At 42.6% G+C, this 12,674-nt stretch overlaps 2 protein-coding genes across 3 annotated transcripts in view; both read left to right on the top strand.

The window, feature by feature from the left end:
- The window catches only part of LOC138980692 (tyrosine-protein kinase Fer-like), a gene marked incomplete at its 5' end in the record, with an annotated part of 33,793 nt that extends 25,317 nt beyond the window's left edge, over positions 1-8,476 (top strand). The window contains 3 exons of the mRNA XM_070353600.1: positions 626-777; positions 6,887-7,009; positions 7,295-8,476. Of these exons, the coding sequence (XP_070209701.1) occupies positions 626-777; positions 6,887-7,009; positions 7,295-7,434 (415 nt within the window). The remainder of the gene's footprint in view (positions 1-625; positions 778-6,886; positions 7,010-7,294) is intronic.
- The window catches only part of LOC138980018 (cytochrome P450 2F5-like), a 426,282-nt gene that overhangs the window by 97,993 nt on the left and 315,615 nt on the right, over positions 1-12,674 (top strand). The gene's annotated exons all lie outside the window — the stretch shown is intronic.

Raw genomic sequence — 12,674 nt, 5'->3', positions numbered from 1 at the left:
AGATCTTTAAATGAAACACACACTTTCCATTTTTGCAAGAGCTTGTTCGCTGAGTTGGTAGAGCACTGGACTTGTGATCTGCGGGTCACGGGTCGGAATTCAGGCATAAACCGACACCAGGGTCAACTTTTTGTGCAGACTCAGTCACCTTAACATGCACACACCTGGTGACAACTCAATTGCTGCTAGCTTTCCACTGGGAGGAAGCGACCCAAATTTCCCAGGGTTGGGACAATGAAGTTATGAAAATGAAAAGGATTTTTTTGTGTGGCAAAAAGCTACACCATAACTCTGTTGTGGTATAACTTCTTCTTCTTCTTCTTCGTTCATGGGCTGAAACTCCCATGTTCACTACTTTTTTGCACAAGTGAGTTTTTACGTATATGACCGTTTTTACCCCGCCATTCATGCAGCTGTACGCGGGGGAAGCATGCTGAGTATTTTTGTGTTTCTATAACCCATCGAACTCTGACATGGATTACAGGATCTGTTCTGTGCGCACTTGGTCCTGTGCTTGCGTGTACACATGAAGGGGGATAAGGCACTAGCAGGTGTGCACACAAGTTGACCTGGGAGATTGGAAGCTGTGGTATAACAACTAAAGTGACTGTTTTGATCATTTCAGAGATTTGGCGGCTCGTAACTGCCTGGTGGGAGATAACAACGTGATCAAGATTTCCGACTTCGGCATGTCACGCGAGGAGGAGGAGTACACGGTGTCTGAAGGCATGAAGCAGATCCCCATCAAGTGGACCGCGCCTGAGGCTCTCAACTTTGGTTCGTCAAAATACAAATAAAAAGACCAAAAAATATTGTTTTCACGTGTTTAACGAAGACGATACGAACAACCAAGTTATCGTCTTCCTTAAACACGTGTTTACAGTATTTCTTGGTCTTTTTATTTCCCACTCGGACGTGCAGTCACCATATTTGTTCTTTCAGTCAAAATACATTTTGTCAGTGGCTTTATATTCTTTTTCAAAGCATACCAGAGATTTGATAGGGCCATCAAGAATTGTTGATGGGATTTAAAAAAAAAGCGCTGACCTTTTGGAGCACAAATGTTGTTTTCAGATCAACTACTGCACAAGACCGCTGTCAAGCAAAAAAATACAGAGTTTAAAAGCGATTCACCATAATAGACAAGAGGCGAAGCCTTCAAGGCTCACGTAAGAAATCGACAAACAGTAACACAAACTCAATCACTCCGTCACACACACACACACACACACACACACACACACACACACACACACACACACACACACACACACACACACACACACTGACACACACTGGCACAGTAAGCATAGGTGAAACTGTGCAAGAAAGCGAGACACTAGATCTACATCTGTCTGTCTGCATGTAGCCTACTTACAGGGACACGACTGCCAACTAGTCTCGGCCCGCTCAAAACAATGACCGAGACTTTCAGTAATTCCTTCGCGTGACGTCTAACCCTCTTACGCCATAATGTGACGTCTTCAAATGACAAAATGTTAAAGTTTCTACCACAGACATACACACGCACGCACACACGCACACACGCACATACGCACAGACAGACAAAGTTACGATCGCATCTAGGCTACACTTCGTGAGCCAAAAACAAGTCGCGTAAGATGAAAATACAACATTTAGTCAAGCTGTCGAACTCGCAGAATGACACTAAACGTACTGCATTTTCTTCACCAAGATTTTTAACTCGTAGCATCGTCAGTCCACCGTTCGTGGCAAAGGCAGTGAAATTGACTAGCCAGAATAGCGCGGTAGTGGTTACACTGAGGAGGATAGCTTGCTTTTCTGTATCTCTGTTCTGTTTAACTTTCTGAGCTTGTTTTTAATTCGAATATATCATATCTATATGTTTTTGGAATCAGAAAATGATGAAGAATCAGATGAAATTGTTTTTGGATTGTTCTATGAGGGCCCCAAAGGGTTTAAAATCGTGATCGTGATTGGCGTTTTTGACTCACATGCGAAGCAAAAGTGAGTCTATGTACTCACCCGAGTCGTCCGTCCGTCCGTCCGTCCGTCCGGAAAACTTTAACGTTGGATATTTCTTGGACACTATTCAGTCTATCAGTACCAAATTTGGCAAGATGGTGTATGATGACAAGGCCCCAAAAAACATACATAGCATCTTGACCTTGCTTCAAGGTCAAGGTCGCAGGGGCCATAAATGTTGCAGACATGGGACTGGTCCGATTTTTATCGGAATTCCGATATTTTCCTTAGCTCACAGACCATTCTTGAGATCGATGCAAATTCGTTGAGAAAAAAAGGGGGGGGGGGGGGGAGTTGGTATGAACCGTTCAGCTGAAGCTGTCTGCGTCTGAAGTCAGTGCATTCGCACCCCAGCACTCGCGTGAACCCATAGGTGGTGGTATGAACCGTTCAGCTGAAGCTGTCTGCGTCTGAAGTCAGTGCATTCGCACCCCAGCACTCGCGTGAACCCATAGCAGTATCATGGGTCGCGTTTGATTGGCTGTTGATCTCCGACGATTATTGTCGAGGCTTAATTATTCACCGATGGTTGTTTTGATTGGCTCCCGATCTCCAAACACCGAAGCATCATGGCGTCTGGATTCCATATTGTTTTGTCGGCTGTGGAAGCTCTTACGATCGACGACCAAAGTGTGAAAAACAAGTGGAAAGCCAACTGGCTGTCAGAAGAAGTGACTGTCACTATCAACAAGAAAGAAAGGCGCCAGCTCATTGGCGACAGTATCGCCAAAATATCCATTCCCGGTCAGGCCGTGTGCACGTTGTGCGACAACGGCCACTGCGTGGTGAAATACGGACTTGGTGGAAAAAAGGTGTTGGTTCGTCACATTGAAAGCAAGAAGCACAGAGGGCTCTTGGAAGCACGTCTCTCTCTCTTATATACTTCCTTATATTGTAAACAGTTTAACCCATGTATACAATCTCTCTATCAGGAAGAATGTCTTCCCATCAGTGTTTAAAACGGCTAAAGTTATTCCAGTACCAAAGTCAAAAGACACCGATAGCCTTGACAACTACAGACCGATATCTATTCTCTCTATACTGTCTAAACCCCTGGAAAAGCATATACACACCCATCTCCTTAAATATGTTGAAGAAAACAATATTTTTCATCCTTATCAATCAGGTTTTCGTCCTAAACATTCATGTCATACTGCCCTTACCCGGCTCTGTGATACCTGGCTAAAAGCAATAAACAATCGTGAAATGGTTGGAGCGGTATTCCTTGATCTCAGGAAAGCATTTGACTTAGTTGATCACGCTATTTTGTTAGACAAATTACTTATTTACCTGCAAAATAGCTCATCTGTGTCCTTTTTTACATCATATCTGTCAGATAGGAAACAAGCAGTCTACCTAAACGGTTCATATTCATCACAAGGCACTGTAAAATGTGGAGTCCCACAAGGTTCTATCCTTGGTCCCTTACTGTTTGGACTATACATTAATGATTTACCATTACACCTCAAACAAGAAAATGCTGTACTTGATCTTTTTGCGGATGACTCAACACTTCACAGCAGTAATACAGATATAAATCTCATAAGAAAAATACTCCAAGAAAGTATAGCAAATATTAATGATTGGTGTAATTGTAACAGAATGGCACTGCATCCTAAGAAAACAAAAAGCATGTTAATAACCACAAGACAAAAACACCAGCGACAGCCTCTGAGCCTTGATCTTATGCATGGTACAGTTAGCATTGCTCAAGTCCATCAACACCGTGTGCTTGGAGTTGTAATTGATGATGAACTTAACTGGCGCTCTCACATTGATACAGTTTATAAACGAGTTTCTAGGAACCTTTTCTTACTTAACAAGCTCTGGTGCGTTGTTTCTGTGGATGCCCTCAAAATGTTTTTCCACGCACACTGTCTCTCTCACATTTGCTATGCATCTACTGTCTGGTGCAATGCCAGTGATGTTCATATAAAGAAAATAAACACACTTCACAAGAGAGGTGTAAAGTTATTAAACCGAGATCCCAATATGACTACTCAAGAAAAATACACTCAACTGAACATTCTTCCGCTACATCAGCAGTTCTTTTTAAATGCTAGTGTTTTCATGTTTAAAATGTACAACCATGAAACACCTTCATACATCCAAGACCTGTTTGAGCGTCCTCCTGGTAGAGCGAGGCTTTTGAATTATACGCTACCGCTCCCACGCATTGATTTGTATAAATCTAGTTTATCCTACTGGGGATCGCTTGTGTGGAATATACTTCCAATGTACTGTAAAACATGTCAAACCCTTTCATCTTTTAAAAAAAATGTTCGAAAATATCTTTGTCAAAAATAATTCTCTCCCTACGCTTTAAAATCATAACTGTTACTGCATAACATCTTAATCATCATTTTATTAATCAATGAACCACGTTATTATAACTAGTGTTTTGTTACTTTTAACCTGATTACAAATTCTTAGTTAATTAGTTATTCGTTTGGCTGTTCAATACATGTTATATAAATATATAATTGTAATGTATAATGTCATGTATGTCTAAAAGGGACAGGTTGGAAGATTAGGCATTGCCTAAAACCTTTATCCCTTTGTATTAAAGTTTTGAATCTGAATCTGAATCTGAATCTCTCTCTCTCTCTCTTTCCCTCCATCCTGTCTGCGCTGAGCCGATGACCCGCAGTTGCTGGTAGGCCTGAATAAGGAAAATTAACACCTCAACTCAAGGCAAAACAACCGATTTATAGATTAGAACCTTTTTTTTTTTGGGGGGGGGGGGGGTGGGGTGGGGTGGGGGGGAGAGGAGGTGCACTCTGTTCAGACATTGTAGCAGCTTTGATGAGTTATCTTGATTGCTTTTTGGCTCACGTAAGTGTAGCCTATGCGATCGTAACTTTGTCTGTCTGTGCGTGTGTATGTCTGTGGTAGAAACTTTAACATTTGAAGACGTCACATTATGGCGTAAGAGGGTTAGACGTCACGCGAAGGAATTACTGAAAGTCTCGGTCATTGTCATTTTGAGCGAGCCGAGACTAGTTGGCAGTCGTGTCCCTGTAAGTTACAGGCTACATGCAGACAGACAGATCTAGATCTATAGTGTCTCGCTTTCTTGCACAGTGTCACCTATGCTTACTGTGTGTGTGTGTATGTGTGACGGAGTGATTGAGTTTGTGTTACTGTTTGTCGATTTCTTACGTGAGCCTTGAAGGCTTCGCCTCTTGTTTTCTACATTGTCATTATCATGTTATTACAGGCACCTGTGGATGTGAAGCAAAATGTTTTGTTTAAAATGCTAAAACATATTATTCTTGTGGTTTTTATAGCTTTTTAAAAAGGCATGATCTATTTTTTTGCTATCAGGAGAGGCCCCAAAATGGCCTTTATAATTCTAAAATTCAACCCCCCACCGGGGCGTTGCCCCTGGACCCCGGCTTTGTTTCCTACTTTTTGAACATTTGCTGGTCTCATGCCTATTTTTCCCATTTTTCCCATTTTCTCTGAAGTTTTTGAGATTCAATACCTCACCTATATATGATATATAGGGCAAAGTAAGCCCCGTCTTTTGATACCAGTTTGGTTTACCTTGCTTCAAGGTCAAGGTCACAGGAGCTCTTCAAAGTTGGATTGTATACATATTTTGAAGTGACCTTGACCCTGAACTATGGAAGATAACTGTTTCAAACTTAAAAATTATGTGGGGCACATGTTATGCTTTCATCATGAGACACATTTGGTCACATATGATCAAGGTCAAGGTCACTTTGACCCTTATGAAATGTGACCAAAATAAGGTAGTGAACCACTAAAAGTGACCATATCTCATGGTAGAAAGAGCCAATAAGCACCATTGTACTTCCTATGTCTTGAATTAACAGCTTTGTGTTGCATGACCTTGGATGACCTTGACCTTGGGTCAAGGTCACATGTATTTTGGTAGGAAAAATGTGTAAAGCAGTTCTTAGTGTATGTCATTGCTAGGTTTAGTTATTTGACCTTGACCCTGAAGGTCAAGGTCATGTAAAGGTCAAGGTCAAGCATGTGAGTCGTATGGGCTTTGCCCTTCTTGTTTGACCTTTCTGTGACCGTGATTGCCGAAATTTCCATTTCAGTGATCGTGATGGGACTTTGCCCGTGATCCGTGATGACAAAAAAATCAAAGTCTCGTGATCGTGATCGTCATTTGTTTTCGTGATCGTGATGGGCATTATTGCAAAGCATTTTATTTTCAACGTACATTTTTCACAGCTGTATCACTCTATGATCCTCTATTCGTCAAGGTGTTTGTGATCGTGAAAACAAAAATCAAGGTAACTGTGATCGTGAAAGCTAAAATTTCCCTTCCCGTGATCGTGATGGGCCCTCTTCTATATATTTTTTATTTCAATTACAATTTTACAGATTTTTAATGACCAAACTCATTAATTAATTTCTAAGCCTTCATGCTGAAATGCAATACCAAAGACCGGCCTTTTGTCGAAGATTACTTGGCCAAAGTTTCAATCAATTTCATTGAAAAATGTTGGTGTGACGACAGTGCCGCCTCAACTTTTACAAAAAGCCGGATATGACGTCAACAAAGACATTTATCGAAAAATTGAGAAAAAAAGGTCCGGGGATATCATTCCCAGGATCATTCATGTAAAGTTTCATGAAGATCGGTCCAGCAGTTTTTTCTGAATCGCTCTACACACACACACACACACACACACACACACACACACACACACACACACACACACACACACACACACACACACACACACACACACACACACACCCACCCACCCACTCTTCTGTCTTGTGTGTGGCGCACGTTAAATGTCAAAGCAGCACCGCCCTGATATGGCCCTTCGTGGCCGGCTGGGCGTTAAGCAAACAAACAAAAAATGAACCTTGTATCGTTTTCTTTCAGGAAAGTACACGTCCCTGTGTGATGTGTGGAGTTATGGAATACTCATGTGGGAGATATTCTCCGCGGGCCAGCAGCCGTACTCTGGGATGACCAATGCTCAGGCCAGAGAAAAAATTGAAGATGGTACGTACTGCCTCCGTCGCGATATAACCTTGAATGGTTGAAAACGACGTTAAACACCAAATAAAGAAAGAACGTACTGCCTCCCAACCAGCACCGGTGGAGGAATAAAATGAACGCATCTTGGAGAACATGCATCAGTTACAGGATTAAATCCCTGCCTCATCCCCCAATTGCTTGCATTTCAGTATTAAAAAACCCCACCTTGTGTAAACCTGATATCACACAGCAAGCCATGTATTATTTATTCTCTATTTTCATTTCATCTCGTCTCGCTTTCCTCACCAGGTTACCGACTGCCGCAGAACTCCCAGACGCCAGAGTCTATGTACAAGCTGATGCTGGGATGCTGGGAGTACAACCCCAAAAAGCGACCCCACTTCAAGGACGTTTACGATGGCCTCAAGGACGCGCTCAAACGACTGTGAAAAGTGACCCTCTCCCTCCTTTTGACCCCTAACTCCCGTGTGAGAGTTGTGCAAAGGACGCTTCAGGGTGAGGGGTAAATTGCTGGGGGTACAATGTAGACAAACGCTGTCACTTCAAGGAGGTTTACGATGGCCTTAAGGACGCGCAGAAAAGCCTGTGAAAAATCATCCCCTCTCCCTCGTTTTTACCCCCCAACCTCCATGTGTCGCATGTGCGAAAGACGCTTCAGGGTGAGGGTCAGATTACTGGGAGTACATGTGCTGCTGACCTTTGACCTCACTTCAAGGACATTTACGATAGTGTGAAGGACCCACCAAAATGCCTGTGAAGAGACCCCGATGGCAGCTCCCCTCCCCCCTCCCTTCTGCCCCCTGCTCCTCAACCCCCAATGTGCCAGGTGTGCAAAAGACGCTCCTGGATGAGATTTCGGCTGCAGCAATTTTATTCTGAAGACCTGCTGTGGACGCCACTCAGGAGATGATGTCAAAAGATGGGTCTGAAATGACTGAAAAGTCACCTGCCCCTCCTCTCTTATTGACCCCCAATAACCCACAAGTTTGAAGTATGCAAGATGCTTGTGGAGGAGGTTTTGGATGCTGGTACTTTATTCTGAATCCCTTGCAAGGACGCTCCTGAGGAGATGGTTTGGAGCTGTTATCACTTTTGCTCCTTCTGCTAAACTTTATTCCCAGCTTGATGACTGTGTCAAAGGTTTTGCCTTGATTTCTCACAGTCAGCAGTGTGTGCTGTACCTATGAGTTGCCATACACATCCACAGTTTCTAAGCTAGACTTTTTCAAAGACTGAACGTTTCAGGTACTCTGTGTGATGATGACCTTGCCACGTCTGTGCAGTGAAAGCCATCATGATCTAGCTAGCAGAGGTCACACAAAATTTCAAGCAAAGGCTTGGCAATCATAATTATGTCAGAAGTGTAAGTTATTTGAGCTGGCAGCTTACTCGGCCAGAGAGGCATGTTACTTTAATCAGTTTTGCATATGAACTTGAAACGGTCTAAGTGGAATACCATTACCTCCCCTCCCCCCCCCCTCTCCCCCCCCCCCCCAGACGATCACTTGGAAATGTGTGAGAAAATGTGGAAGGTGCCTGAAGAAAATTTCTTGGAAGCTAGCTGCCTGGAATTTTTTTTATGAAAGGTGCCTGCGGAAACATTTGTGAAAGCTAGCTGCCTGGACAAAATTTCTTGGAGGCTGCCTTTCCACTGTGAAATCTTCTTTCAACAATTAGCCTTCTCTGGAGTTTAGTTATTGTGCATATTAATTTTGTGAACTGTCAGACCTGGTCTGTTGTGTGGACGGGTCGAGTCTGAAGCGTGTCAGCACCACCACAGTTCTGACAGACATATTCTCTTTGCGGCTAAGACTTATGAAACTCGCTTGGAGAGATTTGTGATTTTGTGCTAAATATTCACCACAGTGAGGGGACATGCAGGACATCAGATCTGCTGTACAGACTACTATCCTGTGCTACAGTGACGAGATGATTTGTGTTGTTGCTTGCTCTCTTTTCAGGATGCCTTTTAGTGATATTGCCCCCCCCCCCCCCCCCCCCCCCTTCTACCAAAAAGGAGGTGTACTGTACCAGACAATTTGGAGTAAAACTGAGATTTCTGCAGCTAGCACACTGAATCCTGCAAAGGATTCCCTCACCCCTTCTCTGCTGATCCACACTTGCAAGTAAAGATACAGGTGTGGGAACAGTAAAGACAGGTGTGGGAACAGTAAAGACAGGTGTGGGAACAGTAAAGACAGGTGTGGGAACAGTAAAGACACGGGTGTGGGAACAGTAGACAGGTGTGGGAACAGTAAAGACAGGTGTGGGAACAGTAAAGACAGGTGTGGGAACAGTAAAGACAGGTGTGGGAACAGTAACTACAGGTGTGGGAACAGTAAAGACAGGTGTGGGAACAGTAAAGACAGGTGTGGGAACAGTAACTACAGGTGTGGGAACAGTAACTACAGGTGTGGGAACAGTAAAGACAGGTGTGGGAACAGTAAAGACAGGTGTGGGAACAGTAAAGACAGGTGTGGGAACAGTAACTACAGGTGTGGGAACAGTAAAGACAAGTGTGGGAACAGTAAAGACAGGTGTGGAAACAGTAACTACAGGTGTGGGAACAGTAACTACAGGTGTGGGAACAGTAAAGACAGGTGTGGGAACAGTAAAGACAGGTGTGGGAACAGTAAAGACAGGTGTGGGAACAGTAAAGACAGGTGTGGGAACAGTAAAGACAGGTGTGGGAACAGTAACTACAGGTGTGGGAACAGTAAAGACAGGTGTGGGAACAGTAAAGACAGGTGTGGGAACAGTAAAGACAGGTGTGGGAACAGTAAAGACAGGTGTGGGAACAGTAAAGACAGGTGTGGGAACAGTAGACACAGGTGTGGGAACAGTAAAGACAGGTGTGGGAACAGTAAAGACACAGGTGCAGGAACAGTAAAGACAGGTGTGGGAACAGTAAAGACAGGTGTGGTAACAGTAAAGACAGGTGTGGGAACAGTAAAGACACAGGTGCAGTAATGGTAAAGACGGGTGTGGGAACAGTAAAGACACAGGTGTGGGAACAGTAAAGACAGGTGCAAGAACAGTAAAGACACGGGTGCAGGAACAGTAAAAACACAGGTGTTGGAACAGTAAAGACAGGTGTGGGAACAGTAAAGACACACAAAGGTGCAGGAACAGTAAAGGTACACATGTGTGAACAGTTCATGCTGTTTTGACAGTAAAGGACAGAAAGCTTGACCATTTTCTTTATGCAAGTTGGCTTATTTTTGAACACTTTTACCCACATCTTTCACACTGTGTGCTAAAATCTGTCGATTTATCAGGGTGTTTCGTCTCTGCGTGAATAATTATTCAATATAATGCACGACAATAAGATGAAAAATGACTATTTTTGTTTTAAAGTCATGTACCTCCCTGTCATTGATCCCCCTTATTTCTCCCTCCCCTTTTTACCTATACCCGCCCCCTTTACTCATACCCACACCCCTCTCCCTCCCCTGGGAAGAATGACTTTATTTCTTTCACAGTCAGATATCTCTCCCCTTGGTTCCCCTTTTCCCTTCTCCCCCCCCCCTCTCTCATACCTACGCCACCTCTCTTCAATAATAAACCTTTTGCCTCCCAACTGTCTTTGAGTCGGCTGGGCATGTGTTGCATTTTATATCAGGGCAGCATTTCTCATCATGTGCCTGGATCTACAAGTGTCAACATATCCCTCTCACTATACTACCGCAGCCAACTAAATAAGACCTCCGGTGTGTCTTGCATGTAGTTTATGACAATTGGGTAAGTATATTAATCAAATAAAAATTTATTATTGAAATTTTCGATTATATTTTGACGTAGATTTTCCAACGCGGCCTGTGCTGAATTGTATATCAATATAGATTTTTGTATTTGGCCTACATGCAGTCATTTTGGATTGTATTTTTCTCAGTTGAGATTTTGGCTTGTTTAAATGAAAAGTAAGAATATGTATATCTTGCTCAAGTTCCCCACATTTTCCCTTCTTTCCCTTTTCACTTGGCTCTCTTGAGTCTCTAATGATGGAAGGCAGCGCAAGGATCAAGAATATCAATAACATTCTTGAAAAGGAAGAGTATTTTTGGCTCACGAAGTGTAGCCTATGCGATCGTAACTGTGTCTGTCTGTGCATATGTGCGTGTGTGCGTGTGTATGTCTGTGGTAGAAACTTTAACATTTCGTCATTTGAAGACGTCAGATTATGGCGTAAGAGGGTTAGACGTCACGCGTCTCGGTCATTGTTATTTTGAGCGGGCCGAGACTAGTTGGCAGTCCCGGCGTGTCCCTGTAAGTAGGTTACATGCAGACAGACAGATCTAGATCTAGTATCTCGCTTTCTTGCACAGTTTCACCTATGCTTATTGTGTGTGTGTGTGTGTGTGTATGTATGTGTGACGGAGTGATTGAGTTTGTGTTACTGTTTGTCGATTTCTTACGTGAGCCTTGAAGGCTTCGCCTCTTGTTCTTAATAAAAAACAAGTCGCGTAAGGCGAAAATACAATATTTAGTCAAGTAGCTGTCGAACTCACAGAATGAAACTGAACGCAATGCCATTTTTCAGCAAGACCGTATACTCGTAGCATCGTCAGTCCACCGCTCATGGCAAAGGCAGTGAAATTGACAAGAAGAGCGGGGTAGTAGTTGCGCTAAGAAGGATAGCACGCTTTTCTGTACCTCTCTTTGTTTTAACTTTCTGAGCGTGTTTTTAATCCAAACATATCATATCTATATGTTTTTGGAATCAGGAACCGACAAGGAATAAGATGAAAGTGTTTTTAAATTGATTTGGACAATTTAATTTTGATAATAATTTTTATATATTTAATTTTCAGAGCTTGTTTTTAATCCGAATATAACATATTTATATGTTTTTGAAATCAGCAAATGATGGAGAATAAGATAAACGTAAATTTGGATCGTTTTATAAATTTTTATTTTTTTTACAATTTTCAGATTTTTAATGACCAAAGTCATTAATTAATTTTTAAGCCACCAAGCTGAAATGCAATACCGAAGTCCGGGCTTCGTCGAAGATTACTTGACCAAAATTTCAACCAATTTGGTTGAAAAATGAGGGCGTGACAGTGCCGCCTCAACTTTCACGAAAAGCCGGATATGACGTCATCAAAGACATTTATCCAAAAAATGAAAAAAACGTTCGGGGATTTCATACCCAGGAACTCTCATGTCAAATTTCATAAAGATCGGTCCAGTAGTTTAGTCTGAATCGCTCTACACACACACACACACACACACACAGACACACAGACACACAGACACACAGACACACGCACATACACCAGGACCCTCGTTTCGATTCCCCCTCGATGTTAAAATATTTAGTCAAAACTTGACTAAATATAAAAACAAGACGGGTTTAGTTAGTGGAGTTGGAACGTTTTAATTGACAGGACATAACGAAACATTCATAAGGACTTCTAATTCTTGAATTTGGAACATTAGCGGTCTATCTGGTTTTTATATTTAGTCAAGTTTTGACTAAATATTTTAACATCGAGGGGGAATCGAAACGAGGGTATGGTGTATGTGTGTCTGTCTGTCTGTCTGTCTGTCTGTGCGTGTGTGTGTGTGTGTGTGTAGAGCGATTCAGACTAAACTACTGGACCGATCTTTATGAAATTTGACATGAGAGTTCCTGGGTATGAAATCCCCGAACGTTTTTTTCATT

Source organism: Littorina saxatilis, linkage group LG11, assembly GCF_037325665.1.
Source record: "Littorina saxatilis isolate snail1 linkage group LG11, US_GU_Lsax_2.0, whole genome shotgun sequence".
NCBI classification, from domain to species: Eukaryota; Metazoa; Mollusca; class Gastropoda; order Littorinimorpha; family Littorinidae; genus Littorina; species Littorina saxatilis.
The sequence above is the reverse complement of the archived record's forward strand: the minus strand, read 5'-3'. Positions and strand labels throughout refer to the sequence as shown.